General features: G+C 43.5%; 1 protein-coding gene across 1 annotated transcript in view; it reads right to left on the bottom strand.

Annotated features, from left to right (window-relative positions):
* Window positions 1-14,938, bottom strand: part of kmt2ca (lysine (K)-specific methyltransferase 2Ca) — a 99,654-nt gene that overhangs the window by 30,353 nt on the left and 54,363 nt on the right. The window contains exons 32-34 of the mRNA XM_054736189.2: window positions 11,660-11,698; window positions 10,517-10,603; window positions 10,418-10,450 (exon numbers count right to left, since the gene is read on the bottom strand). Coding sequence (XP_054592164.2) covers window positions 10,418-10,450; window positions 10,517-10,603; window positions 11,660-11,698 — 159 coding nt within the window. The remainder of the gene's footprint in view (window positions 1-10,417; window positions 10,451-10,516; window positions 10,604-11,659; window positions 11,699-14,938) is intronic.

Here is a 14,938-nt window from a genome sequence, read left to right as displayed (position 1 = left end):
AGTAAACAAGCATAGATCTACACGTACATAGATACGAAACCGCTGGAACGATGCTGGGAGTAAACAAGCATAGATCTACACGTACATAGATAAGACACCATTGGAACGATGCTGGGAGTAAACAGGCATAGATCTACACGTACATAGATACGAAACCGCTGGAACGATGCTGGGTGTAAACAGGCATAGATCTACACGTATATAGATATGAAACCGCTGGAACGATGCTGGGAGTAAACAGGCATAGATCTACACGTACACAGATACGAAACCGCTGGAACGGTGCTGGGAGTAAACAAGCATAGATCTACACGTACATAGATAAGACACCATTGGAACGATGCTGGGAGTAAACAAGCATAGATCTACACGTACATAGATACGAAACCGCTGGAACGATGCTGGGTGTAAACAGGCATAGATCTACACGTACATAGATAAGACACCATTGGAACGATGCTGGGAGTAAACAAGCATAGATCTACACGTACATAGATACGAAACCGCTGGAACGATGCTGGGTGTAAAAAAGCATAGATCTACACGTACATAGATACGAAACCGCTGGAACGATGCTGGGTGTAAACAGGCATAGATCTACACGTACATAGATAAGACACCATTGGAACGATGCTGGGAGTAAACAAGCATAGATCTACACGTACATAGATAAGACACCATTGGAACGATGCTGGGTGTAAACAAGCATAGATCTACACGTACATAGATACGAAATCGCTGGAACGATGCTGGGTGTAAACAGGCATAGATCTACACGTACATAGATAAGACACCATTGGAACGATGCTGGGAGTAAACAAGCATAGATCTACACGTACATAGATACGAAACCGCTGGAACGATGCTGGGTGTAAACAGGCATAGATCTACACGTACATAGATATGAAACCGCTGGAACGATGCTGGGAGTAAACAGGCATAGATCTACACGTACATAGATACGAAACCGCTGGAACGATGCTGGGTGTAAACAGGCATAGATCTACACGTACATAGATATGAAACCGCTGGAACGATGCTGGGTGTAAACAGGCATAGATCTACACGTACATAGATATGAAACCGCTGGAACGATGCTGGGTGTAAACAGGCATAGATCTACACGTACATAGATATGAAACCGCTGGAACGATGCTGGGAGTAAACAGGCATAGATCTACACGTACATAGATACGAAACCGCTGGAATGATGCTGGGTGTAAACAGGCATAGATCTACACGTACATAGATATGAAACCGCTGGAACGATGCTGGGTGTAAACAGGCATAGATCTACACGTACATAGATATGAAACCGCTGGAACGATGCTGGGTGTAAACAGGCATAGATCTACACGTACATAGATAAGACACCATTGGAACGATGCTGGGAGTAAACAAGCATAGATCTACACGTACATAGATACGAAACCGCTGGAACGATGCTGGGTGTAAACAGGCATAGATCTACACGTACATAGATATGAAACCGCTGGAACGATGCTGGGAGTAAACAGGCATAGATCTACACGTACATAGATACGAAACCGCTGGAACGATGCTGGGTGTAAACAGGCATAGATCTACACGTACATAGATACGAAACCGCTGGAACGATGCTGGGAGTAAACAAGCATAGATCTACACGTACATAGATACGAAACCGCTGGAACGATGCTGGGTGTAAACAAGCATAGATCTACACGTACATAGATACGAAACCGCTGGAACGATGCTGGGTGTAAACAAGCATAGATCTACACGTACATAGATACGAGACTGCTGGAATGATGCTGGGAGTAAACAAGCATAGATCTACAACTGCATAGATATGACACCGCTGGATCGATGCTGGGAGTAAACAAGCATAGATCTACACGTACATAGATATGAAACCGCTGGAACGATGCTGGGAGTAAACAGGCATAGATCTACACGTACATAGATATGAAACCGCTGGAACGATGCTGGGAGTAAACAGGCATAGATCTACACGTACATAGATACGAAACCGCTGGAACGATGCTGGGTGTAAACAAGCATAGATCTACACGTACATTGATACGAGACTGCTGGAATGATGCTGGGAGTAAACAAGCATAGATCTACAACTGCATAGATATGACACCGCTGGATCGATGCTGGGAGTAAACAAGCATAGATCTACACGTACATAGATATGAAACCGCTGGAACGATGCTGGGAGTAAACAGGCATAGATCTACACGTACATAGATAAGACACCATTGGAACGATGCTGGGAGTAAACAAGCATAGATCTACACGTACATAGATACGAAACCGCTGGAACGATGCTGGGAGTAAACAGGCATAGATCTACACGTACATAGATATGAAACCGCTGGAACGATGCTGGGAGTAAACAAGCATAGATCTACACGTACATAGATACGAAACCGCTGGAACGATGCTGGGTGTAAACAAGCATAGATCTACACGTACATAGATACGAGACTGCTGGAATGATGCTGGGAGTAAACAAGCATAGATCTACAACTGCATAGATATGACACCGCTGGATCGATGCTGGGAGTAAACAAGCATAGATCTACACGTACATAGATACGAAACCGCTGGAACGATGCTGGGTGTAAACAGGCATAGATCTACACGTACATAGATATGAAACCGCTGGAACGATGCTGGGAGTAAACAAGCATAGATCTACATGTACATAGATACAAAACCGCTGGAATGATGCTGGGAGTAAACAAGCATAGATCTACACGTACATAGATAAGACACCATTGGAACGATGCTGGTAGTAAACAAGCATAGATCTACACGTACATAGATACGAAACCGCTGGAACGATGCTGGGTGTAAACAGGCATAGATCTACACGTACATAGATAAGACACCATTGGAACGATGCTGGGAGTAAACAAGCACAGATCTACACGTACATAGATACGAAACCGCTGGAACGATGCTGGGAGTAAACAGGCATAGATCTACACGTACATAGATACGAAACCGCTGGAACGATGCTGGGTGTAAACAGGCATAGATCTACACGTACATAGATACGAAACCGCTGGAACGATGCTGGGTGTAAACAAGCATAGATCTACACGTACATAGATAAGACACCATTGGAACGATGCTGGGAGTAAACAAGCATAGATCTACACGTACATAGATATGACACCATTGGAACGATGCTGGGAGTAAACAGGCATAGATCTACACGTACATAGATAAGACACCATTGGAACTATGCTGGGTGTAAACAGGCATAGATCTACACGAACATAGATAAGACACCATTGGAACGATGCTGGGAGTAAACAAGCATAGATCTACACGTACATAGATAAGACACCATTGGAACGATGCTGGGAGTAAACAAGTGTAGATCTACACGTACATAGATAAGACACCATTGGAACGATGCTGGGAGTAAACAAGTGTAGATCTACACGTACATAGATAAGACACCATTGGAACGATGCTGGGAATAAACAACCATAGATCTACACGTACATAGATACAAAACCGCTGGAACGATGCTGGGAGTAAACAAGCATAGATCTACACGTACATAGATAAGACACCATTGGAACGATGCTGGGAGTAAACAAGCATAGATCTACACGTACATAGATACGAAACTGCTGGAACGATGCTGGGTGTAAACAGGCATAGATCTACACGTACATAGATAAGACACCATTGGAACGATGCTGGGAGTACACAAGCATAGATCTACACGTACATAGATACGAAACCGCTGGAACGATGCTGGGTGTAAACAAGCATAGATCTACACGTACATAGATAAGACACCATTGGAACGATAGTGGGAGTAAACAAGCATAGATCTACACGTACATAGATACAAAACCGCTGGAACGATGCTGGGTGTAAACAGGCATAGATCTACACGTACATAGATAAGACACCATTGGAACGATGCTGGGAGTAAACAAGCATAGATCTACACGTACATAGATACGAAACCGCTGGAACGATGCTGGGTGTAAACAGGCATAGATCTACACGTACATAGATAAGACACCATTGGAACGATGCTGGGAGTAAACAAGCATAGATCTACACGTACATAGATACGAAACCGCTGGAACGATGCTGGGTGTTAACAAGCATAGATCTACACTAGGGCTGCAACAACGAATCGATAAATTCGATGAAAATCGATTACTAAAAGCGTTGGCAACGAATTGCGTCATCGATTCGTTGTGTTGCGCAACTCTTCCAAAAGCCCCCTCCCCTCCCGCCCGCCGTTGCGCGCAGACCGGTGGAGAGCCGGCAGGTGTTTGCAAGAGGAACATGGCAGAAGCAGCGAGACCCCAAAAAAGTAAAAACTTCTAAAGTTTGGGAGCATTTTCAGTTAAATCAGGCGAAGACATGCAACGTTTGTAGGTCAGACTTAGTATGGCACGGGGATACTACGGTGATGATGCAGCGTCTTAAACGCAAGCATGTCAGAATCATCAGCGAGGAAGGAGAGAGCTCGGTGTCCGGGTAAGTTAAAAACTTTTCAAAAGTGATTCACCCAAGCCCCGGATTATTACACAGGCTAGACATGCCCTAAGCTCGTAAAAAAGTCTATAAAATTGTAAGCGCGACGCTATTAGATAGGCGGGGGGGGGGGGGGGGGGGGACGACTCGCGCCGCTGCGAACCGGTTCCGCCGTCACATTCCCGCAGAAACTGGTTGATCACACCGGGGCCAGACTACTAACATGTGGCTTTACAACCACAATGTCCTCAGAAGCGAAAACGCTTTTAAAAGGGAGGGAGGAGTCCTAACTGTTGCTGCAGGCGTGTTGTGTGAGAGTGCAGTTATATACTGGTTAACCCTTTGGTGCATAATGGTCACTACAGTGGACAGGTACTCAAAATTGTTATTTATTTGTTTTTGCTATTAAGCACAGCTGTTGAAGACTTTATTGTATTTGAGCCCCTCCATTTGGACTTCAGTAAGTCAAGCCAACATATTTCATGTTCAGAATGCACGTGGTCCACTAAGGTGGACCTGTAATAAATTATTTGTAAATTATAAAATTTTACAAAAAATATTTGTTGAAATTTGTTTCATTCACACCTAAAGATGAATGAAAAAAAGTGTTAAAAAATCATGGCTGAAGATTTCATAATTCATGCATCAAAGGGTTAATATATGTTTGGGTTCAGTTGCTTTCATGTGTCCTAATGTGAGTCTACAGGTGCTGGCCAGTAAATTAGAATATCATCAAAAGGTTGAAAATATTTCAGTAATTCCATTCAAAACGTGAAACTTGTACATTATATTCATGCAATGCACACAGACCAATGTATTTCCAATGTTCATTACATTTAAATTTGATATTCATAAGTGACAACTAATGAAAACTCCAAATTTGGTATCTCAAAAAATTAGAATATTCTGAAAAGGCTGAATATAGAAGACACCTGCTGCCACTCTAATCAGCTGATTTACTCAAAACACCTGCAAAGGCCTTTAAAAGGTCCCTCAGTCTTGTTTTGAAGGCACCACAATCATGGGGAAGACTTCTGACTTAACAGCTGTCCAAAAGACAATCATTGACACCTTGCACAAGGAGGGCAAGACACAAAAGGTGATTGCTAAAGAAGCTGGCTGTTCGCAGAGCTCTGTGTCCAAGCACATTAACAGACAGGCGAAGGGACGGAAAAAATGTGGTAGAAAAAAGTGTACAAGCTCTAGGGATAACCGCACCCTGCAGAGAATTGTGACGACAAACCCATTCAAAAATGTGGGGGAGATCCACAAAGAGTGGACTGCAGCTGGAGTCAGCGCTTCAAGAACCACCACGAGGAGACTCATGAAAGACATGGGATTCAGGTGTCGCATTCCGTGTGTCAAGCCACTCTTGAACAAGAAACAGTGCAAGAAGCGTCTCGCCTGGGCCAAGGACAAAAAGGACTGGACTGATGCTGAGTGGTCCAAAGTTATGTTTTCTGATGAAAGCAAGTTCTGCATTTCCTTTGGAAATCAAGGACCCAGAGTCTCGAGGAAGAGCGGAGAAGCACAGAATCCACGTTGCATGACGTCCAGTGTAAAGTTTCCACCGTCAGTGATGGTGTGGGGTGCCATGTCATCTGCCGGTGTTGGCCCACTCTGTTTCCTGAGGTCCAGGGTCAATGCAGCCGTCTACCAGGAAGTTTTAGAGCACTTCATGCTTCCTGCTGCTGACCAACTTTATGGGGATGCAGACTTCACCTTTCAACAGGACTTGGCACCTGCACACAGTGCCAAAACCACCAGCACCTGGTTCAAGGACCATGGTATCCCTGTCCTTGATTGGCCAGCAAACTCGCCTGACCTTAACCCCATAGAAAATCTATGGGGTATTGTGAAGCGGAGGATGCAATACGCTAGACCCAACAATGCAGAGGAGCTGAAGACGACTATCAGAGCAACCTGGGCTCTCATAACACCTGAGCAGTGCCACAGACTGATCGAGTCCATGCCACGCCGCATTACTGCAGTTATTGAGGCAAAAGGAGCCCCGACTAAGTATTGAGTGCTATACATGCACATTCTTTTCATGTTCATTCTTTTCAGTTGGCCAACATTAGAGAAACAAACATTTTTTTATTGGCCTTTAGAATATTCTAATTTTCTGAGATACCAGATTTGATGTTTTCATTGGTTGTCACCTATAAATATCAAAATTAAACGTAATAAACATCGGAAATACATTGGTCTGTGTGCATTGCATGAATATAATGTACAAGTTTCACGTTTTGAATGGAATTACTGAAATATTTTCAACCTTTTGATGATATTCTAATTTACTGGCCAGCACCTGTATTTGGGATCATTGGAATGATCAGCAGCATCTCTTGATGTGACTTTAAGGCAGTTGCCCAGGGCATCATCGCAAGGAGGATGGCATTCATTTACTTTTGTTTTATTTGGTATTTTTCAGTCATTTTTGGAAATAGTGATTAATTCACAGCCTATGTTTAATTTCATTTAAAAATTAGTTGTTTGACATCCCCAATTATAATAAATGTCTACAGATGAGATCAAACAAAACAGATGAGAATTGCCCTTAAAGAGCAAGTCACCCCCAAATAAACTTTTTTTTGCTGATAAACTAAATAAACGAGTGTCTAATCGTGCTGCAGACACGTGTCGTCAATAATTTGGCACTTCAGTGCATCTTAGTTAAAATTTAAATATTCTGCCTAAAACTGGCAGTGTTGTGCCGTTGTCAGGTAAAAACTGCACTGTATTTTAATTTAAATCTGCCACCGCTATTGGCAAAGAAGTATGCTATGATGTAAACTGGTACATTATGATGTCACAATGCTGTCGTGAGCCTGAGTGTGTGTGTATTTGTTAGCGGCTCTGCCCTCTCGGTCTGCCAGGCAACAGCATGTGTTGCATTTTTCAAACATGAAGCGGGAGTGGAGTTAGACTCTGGTAGGGGGTGACTTGCTCTTTAAGCTGTTTAACTTGGACCAAGCATTTTAGGTCACAGATAGGTGTAGCTTAAGGTCTCTGTCTATACACCTTATAAGACAATTTAGGTGATGGCATGTTGGTTTTCTGCTATTGAACTGTTTTCTAATAATGTTGTGTTTAAGTGAAGGAAGGAAGGAGAAAAATAACGTTTCCCTAGCAGTTTTAAAAAATGTCCCTATGTAATCCGATTAATCGATTAATCGTGTCGAGACCCCATCCGATTAATCGATTATCCAAATAATCGTTTGTTGCAGCCCTAATCTACACGTACATAGATACAAAACCGCTGGAACGATGCTGGGAGTAAACAAGCATAGATCTACACGTACATAGATACAAAACAGCTGGAACGATGCTGGGAGTAAACAAGCATAGATCTACACGTACATAGATACAAAACCGCTGGAACGATGCTGGGAGTAAACAAGTGTAGATCTACACGTACATAGATAAGACACCATTGGAACGATGCTGGGAGTAAACAAGCATAGATCTACACGTACATAGATACGAAACCGCTGGAACGATGCTGGGTGTAAACAGGCATAGATCTACACGTACATAGATAAGACACCATTGGAACGATGCTGGGAGTAAACAAGCATAGATCTACACGTACTTAGATACGAAACCGCTGGAACGATGCTGGGTGTAAACAGGCATAGATCTACACGTACATAGATAAGACACCATTGGAACGATGCTGGGAGTAAACAAGCATAGATCTACACGTACATAGATAAGACACCATTGGAACGATGCTGGGAGTAAACAAGCATAGATCTACACGTACATAGATACGAAACCGCTGGAACGATGCTGGGTGTAAACAAGCATAGATCTACACGTACATAGATAAGACACCATTGGAACGATGCTGGGTGTTAACAAGCATAGATCTACACGTACATAGATACGAAACCGCTGGAACGATGCTGGGAGTAAACAAGCATAGATCTACACGTACATAGATAAGACACCATTGGAACGATGCTGGGAGTAAACAAGCATAGATCTACACGTACATAGATAAGACACCATTGGAACAATGCTGGGAGTAAACAAGCATAGATCTACACGTACATAGATACAAAACCGCTGGAATGATGCTGGGAGTAAACAAGCATAGATCTACACGTACATAGATACAAAACCGCTGGAACGATGCTGGGTGTAAACAGGCATAGATCTACACGTACATAGATAAGACACCATTGGAACGATGCTGGGAGTAAACAAGCATAGATCTACACGTACATAGATACAAAACCGCTGGAACGATGCTGGGTGTAAACAGGCATAGATCTACACGTACATAGATAAGACACCATTGGAACGATGCTGGGAGTAAACAAGCATAGATCTACACGTACATAGATACGAAACCGCTGAAACGATGCTGGGTGTAAACAAGCATAGATCTACACGTACATAGATACAAAACCGCTGGAACGATGCTGGGTGTAAACAGGCATAGATCTACACGTACATAGATAAGACACCATTGGAACGATGCTGGGAGTAAACAAGCATAGATCTACACGTACATAGATAAGACACCATTGGAACGATGCTGGGAGTAAACAAGCATAGATCTACACGTACATAGATACGAAACCGCTGGAACGATGCTGGGTGTAAACAGGCATAGATCTACACGTACATAGATAAGACACCATTTGAACGATGCTGGGAGTAAACAAGCATAGATCTACACGTACATAGATACAAAACCGCTGGAACGATGCTGGGTGTAAACAAGCATAGATCTACACGTACATAGATAAGACACCATTGGAACGATGCTGGGTGTAAACAAGCATAGATCTACACGTACATAGATACGAAACCGCTGGAACGATGCTGGGAGTAAACAAGCATAGATCTACACGTACATAGATAAGACACCATTGGAACGATGCTGGGAGTAAACAGGCATAGATCTACACGTACATAGATAAGACACCATTGGAATGATGCTGGGTGTAAACAGGCATAGATCTACACGTACATAGATAAGACACAATTGGAACGATGCTGGGAGTAAACAAGCATAGATCTACACGTACATAGATAAGACACCATTGGAACGATGCTGGGAGTAAACAAGTGTAGATCTACACGTACATAGATACGAGACTGCTGGAATGATGCTGGGAGTAAACAAGCATAGATCTACAACTGCATAGATATGACACCGCTGGATCGATGCTGGGAGTAAACAAGCATAGATCTACACGTACATAGATACGAAACCGCTGGAACGATGCTGGGTGTAAACAGGCATAGATCTACACGTACATAGATAAGACACCATTGGAACGATGCTGGGAGTAAACAAGCATAGATCTACACGTACATAGATAAGACACCATTGGAACGATGCTGGGAGTAAACAAGTGTAGATCTACACGTACATAGATACGAGACTGCTGGAATGATGCTGGGAGTAAACAAGCATAGATCTACAACTGCATAGATATGACACCGCTGGATCGATGCTGGGAGTAAACAAGCATAGATCTACAACTGCATAGATATGACACCGCTGGAACGTTGTTGGGAGTAAACAAGCGTTGTAGATCTACACGTACATAGATGACACCGCTGGATCGATGCTGGGAGTAAACAAGAATAGATCTACATCTACATAAATATGACACCGCTGGAACGTTGTTGGGAGTAAACAAGCGTTGTAGATCTATACCTACATAGATATGACACTGCTGGAACAATGAGGTTTTGCTCACTTCTGCTGCCAGCCCCTAGTGGAAGAGGGTGGAACTGCAATCTTAGCCACTTCCATGTTGGCTTCATGTTCATCCCAGAATTATGACGACTCGTATAGGCTGTAATGGATTCTACTGGAAGCAACAACGTTCTGCACCGCTGATGTCTCCAGGGTGGACCTGGCTTTAAGGTGAGCTAGTCCTACCTGGGATATTGTAGAGTCTGCTGAGAATGGCACCTGAAACGCAGCACCAGTCAGTAGGCTGTTTTCCAGCTCCAGAAACTCGTTTTGTTCGAGACTTACCATCAGAGACCATCTTATCCAGCTCAGGACTCAGGATCACATCCAGAGGCTCCTCCTGTGATGCCCTCTGGCTACGCCCACAACTTTCTGTACACACAGACAACAGGGAGGGGTCATCAGTCATGGCGCTAATGTCCAGCCCAGCTGGTGGAGTCTAGGGATGGGTACCGAATTCGGTACTTTTTAAGGTACCGACCGAATTCCACAGTACCGACTGAGCACCGATTCTCTTCATTTGAAACGGTGCCTCGTTTCGGTACCCGTCCTTCACAACGAGAACTTGCCAAGACAGCTGCGCATCCTCAAGAGCGTTATGTCGTCGGTCGCTGCGAGCCAGTTGTAAACAGAGCAGCATGGTAGAGAGAACGCACGCTAACGCTTGGGTCCACTTCACTAAATGTGACGGGTGAATGGGTGAAGATGAAACCAGCGACAACGATCTAAGTGTGAGGCATCATCGTTTTAATCTGCTCCAGCAGCTAAATAAACTGTTTAAGATAACGTTAGCTTGATATGTTAGCTTCCATTGCCACCATTGTTATCAGCTAATGGTGTGTTCGCTTTCTCCTCGGAAATTCTAACTTCCCAGTAGGAAAAATCAAATGAAAAAGGACGGCAAAAGGAATGAAGATACACAGTAAATTTAGTTCACAGTAAAGATGTTTGCTTCAGTTTAATTATCAGCTTATAAAACTACAAGGACGATGTTAAAATACACAGTTGTATGTTATTTATCGTGATATTTATCAAATATGGTTATATATTGAGAAAAATATATATTTAATTATAAAAGAGAATTAAAATAATAAACACTCAAAAGTATCGAAAATTGGTACCGTTGAGTACCGGTATCGATTCCTAGGTACCGGGAATTAGTACCGGATCGATTTAAATGTCAAAGGTACCCATCCCTAGAGACAGACAAAGAGAAAGAGTCAGACAGACAAGGCTGGAGACAGATGGGGACAACAGGAAGCAGGAGAAGAAGAGGGCTGTTAAATCTATTGTAGAAGAAGAACACAGGGCAGAAAGATCCTGAGGTCAACTTGAAGCGGAGAAGAAGAGGTGTAGATCAGGTTGGTTGCACAAATCAGCTGTTGGGTCAAGTAACTGGGCGGGGGAGGGGGGGTCGCAGATCCTTACCAAGCAGGGACGGGGGGTGGTGCTCTGACTGGAAATGACCTGGAATGAAACACGTACAGTCATCAAGTAGACGAGTGAGTCTCTCTCTCTCTCTCTGTGCATGTGCGTGTGTGTGTGTGTGTGTTTGTGTGTAGAAGAAAGGATTTCATGTAGCACCTCTCAAGATAAAAATCATGATTAAAAAAGAGAAAAAGGAAAAATAAAGATAAAAAATGTGAAGAAAAGGTAGTCCCAGGATGTTAAAACCTACAGAAGCTGATGCATGAAGAGAAGCGAGTGAGGAAGAGGAGGAAGAAAGAAAGGGCACACCAAACGCCGCTCTCACATCAGGGCTACTCTAATGTACACACACACACACACACAAGGGCCACGCAACGAGAGGTCTGCACACAAGTGTTACTGTGTGTGTGTATAACTGTGTGTGTGTGTGTGTGTGTGTGTGTGTATAACTGTGTGTGTGTGTGTGTATAACTGTGTGTGTGTGTGTGTATAACTGTGTGTGTGTGTATAACTGTGTGTGTGTGTGTATAACTGTGTGTGTGTGTGTGTATAACTGTGTGTGTGTGTGTGTATAACTGTGTGTGTGTGTGTGTATAACTGTGTGTGTGTGTATAACTGTGTGTGTGTGTGTATAACTGTGTGTGTGTGTGTGTATAACTGTGTGTGTGTGTATAACTGTGTGTGTGTGTATAACTGTGTGTGTGTGTGTGTATAACTGTGTGTGTGTGTGTGTATAACTGTGTGTGTGCAGCTGTAGTTTTGTTGTTACTGTAGCTAACAGCAGCCTTTGACATGGTTGACCACGACACTCTGCTGGATCGCCTGGAGTGATGGGTGGGGATCACAGGGTCGGCTCTTGAATGGCTGTTGTCATACCTCCTGGGCAGGAGTTGTGGGGGGCGATGCTGCTTCACCTTGGGAAGACTTGCGGTGGGGGGTACCACATGGTTCTATCCTGGGACCTCCTCTTTGCTCCTTATTAACTTTCTTTGGGGGCTCTCCTACGCAGACATGGTTTTAAGTTTCATCTGGATGTAATTTATTTTCCCCTGTGTCCAAGGGAGAGGGGCTCCATTTCTAGTCGCCTGGCTTGTTTGGATGATGCCAATTCCTGGGTCGTAGACATTTAACCTCCATGTGAATGAGAGCAACACTGAGCTTATTACGCTTTTCTACGTTCATTCCGTGTTTATCTTCATTATCCATTTTCTTGTTGTTTCACACTGCTCAGTAAAACTTTAGTTTTCTACCCGGCCATCATGAAGGCTACAGGAACTAGCTGAAACACACTTTTTTTTTTTTTTACTAAACTGACCGTATTACAGTCCTCCCTTCTAGCAAGGCGGCTGTGAGTTCTGCTCATGACTTGGATGTTCTGTCTCCCTACCAGAAGTCAGTTGTCACCAGCCTGGGGGTGAGACTCGATGCAGAACTCAAGTGTGACGGCTAACTAAAATCAAGTCCACGCCGTCTCGAGCATATTTGGAGTCTGTGCTCCATGCAGGCTCCATCATTGCTGGGCTGAGTCAGGCAGCACTGAGACGTCTACAGGTGGTTCAGAACTCTGTAGCCACATTTCTGACGGGGACGAGGAATCACTTCTGTGCTGGCTTCATTACACTGGCTTCCTGAAGGTTTTTGGACCAAATTTTAAATTCTGCGCTGTCTTTCGGTCTCTTCATGGTGGAGCCCCACCATACTTGGCAGCGCTAAGAAAACAACATTCCCCATCATGAGCACTACGCTCTGCTCAGCTGGAGTTACTAACTGTCCCACAGACTAGGACAGACCTAGAGGTGATCAAGCTTGGCTTGCTTCTCTCTGGAATGAGCTTCCACTTGACATTAGAGCTGAGGAAAATAATCTAATAATCGACGCATCAGGATGTGGACATAAACGATTCTGCATCGTAGGAGAGTACGCCATAATCGATTATAGTGGAATGTAGTTTTGTGTTTTTAACGGCGGCACCAGCATCTGTCAGAGTGTCCCCCACATCTACCACGTGGTTCAGCCTTAATGTGGTACTGCAGGGCTGAGCGCTAGAGTTGTAACCTGAGACCGAACCGGAACCGAATCAGCCCGACCGGTTCTGTTGGATTTGGGCCGTGAATTATGTTAATTGAGCGGGTTGTCACGCGGTGCGCTCCGCTCGCTCGATCAGCGACCGAGAGAGAGAGAGAGAGAGACACTGTCTGCTCACACGAGAGAGGATCGGAGGACGCTCCTCCAAACACGCATTATTATTTTCATAATTTAATTATTATTTCTCCTGGAAGCGCTCTGTCAGACGAGTGTTGTGATGTCGGGAGATCCGGTCTTGGGGAGGGGGCGGGGTCAATGAAGGCGGCTGCAGCGTGATCGTCTGTCTCTTTTATTTAGGGACACGGAGAAGTTAAAAGGAGAGAGAAATGGAAGATAGAAGTTTTTGTTCCACTTTATTCTTTTGTTTCATGATGATAAACTGATGTTAAACTCAGCTTAAAGAGAAGCTGGGAGGAAGCTTTGGTTCATTTTAGGTTACAGGAGGTCTGTCTCCTAGCTGCTCCTCCAGAGACAGCATGGACATGAGGGTCACATGGTGAGGGTCACACAGGACAGGTTAGTGGAAAGGTTAGTTAGCTGGTTAGTGAAGGAGATCCATCAGCTGGGTAATTTAATCCTAATCCAGCCCACAGCCTTCTGCTGGTGTTATTATCAGAAAGAATAAAACACACATCTTAAATATGATTGGAAGTGTAGAATTTGTTTTGTGTTTTATTATTTTCTGCATCAAACAGAACTTGATTCATTCTCCAACATTTCAGAAACGAACCGCTGGGTTCAAATAAAATAACAAACTAAGTCAAACTTTTAATTTGGTGTTATTTCTGACACCCTTCAGCTGCAGCATAAATATTTGACTCTAGAGCTGCTCAGAGACATTAAACACTCACATATGAACTCATTATGGATTTTATTATTACATGATGTGTCCTGTAGGGTTTCAGTACTTTTTTAGACTTTGTGAGTTTTTGTAAAGCGTGTTTTTCTCAGCCTGAGGCGTGGTGTTGAACCAGGAAACAGATGTTTTACTTTGTTAAATCTTCTTAAATGTTTACATGTTTTGTCCTAACCTGTTGTGGATGGAGAGCTTTTGAGGGATGGCAGCTTGTGTCACTTACGTTTTTGATTAAAAAATGAAAAGCAATTATCTGACATCTTCTATTTATTGATGAAAACAAATCAATAAGAAATAATCAGGATGTCGAATCGAATTGAATCGTTGACCCAATAATT

Source organism: Nothobranchius furzeri, chromosome 7 (genome assembly GCF_043380555.1).
Source record: "Nothobranchius furzeri strain GRZ-AD chromosome 7, NfurGRZ-RIMD1, whole genome shotgun sequence".
Taxonomy (NCBI): domain Eukaryota; kingdom Metazoa; phylum Chordata; class Actinopteri; order Cyprinodontiformes; family Nothobranchiidae; genus Nothobranchius; species Nothobranchius furzeri.
This window is presented reverse-complemented; position numbering and strand designations above follow the sequence as displayed.